This window comes from Eimeria mitis, genomic scaffold (genome assembly GCF_000499745.2).
Source record: "Eimeria mitis Houghton genomic scaffold, Emh_scaff1557, whole genome shotgun sequence".
NCBI lineage: Eukaryota > Apicomplexa > Conoidasida > Eucoccidiorida > Eimeriidae > Eimeria > Eimeria mitis.
The window spans coordinates 5,306-5,704 of NW_013569770.1; the positions used below are offsets into that span (position 1 = coordinate 5,306).

The window sequence follows — 399 nt, forward strand, 5'->3', positions numbered from 1 at the left end:
CAGCAGCTGCTGCTGCTGCTGCTGCTGCTGCAGAAGCAGGGGGAGCTGCTGCTGCTGCTGTGCTGCTGCAATGCCTGGCGATAGAAGGAACAGACCCCTGGAGGGCTGGAAAAGATGAGGCCTCTGCTGCTGCTGCTGCTGCTGCTGCTGGCGGTGATGGTTTAGGCTGCTGCTGCTGCTGTTGCTGCTGCTGCTGCTGCTGCTGCTGTTGCTGCTGCTGCTGCTGCATGTCTTCGGAGTCTCGCAGCAGCAGCCCGTCGGCGCATGCAGCAGCAAATCGATGCGCGACAAACAAAGAGAGGTTTTTCTCATCAACAGCAGCAGCAGCAGCTGCTGCTGCTGCTGTCTTTGTTGCAGCAGCAGCTGCTGCTGTTGTTGTTGCTGCTGCTGCTGCTGCAG

General features: G+C 59.9%; 1 protein-coding gene across 1 annotated transcript in view; it reads right to left on the minus strand.

Annotated features, from left to right (window-relative positions):
• Positions 1-399, minus strand: part of EMH_0039470 (uncharacterized protein) — a gene marked incomplete at both ends in the record, with an annotated part of 7,391 nt that overhangs the window by 2,036 nt on the left and 4,956 nt on the right. The window contains one exon of the mRNA XM_013495399.1: positions 1-397. Coding sequence (XP_013350853.1) covers positions 1-397 — 397 coding nt within the window. The remainder of the gene's footprint in view (positions 398-399) is intronic.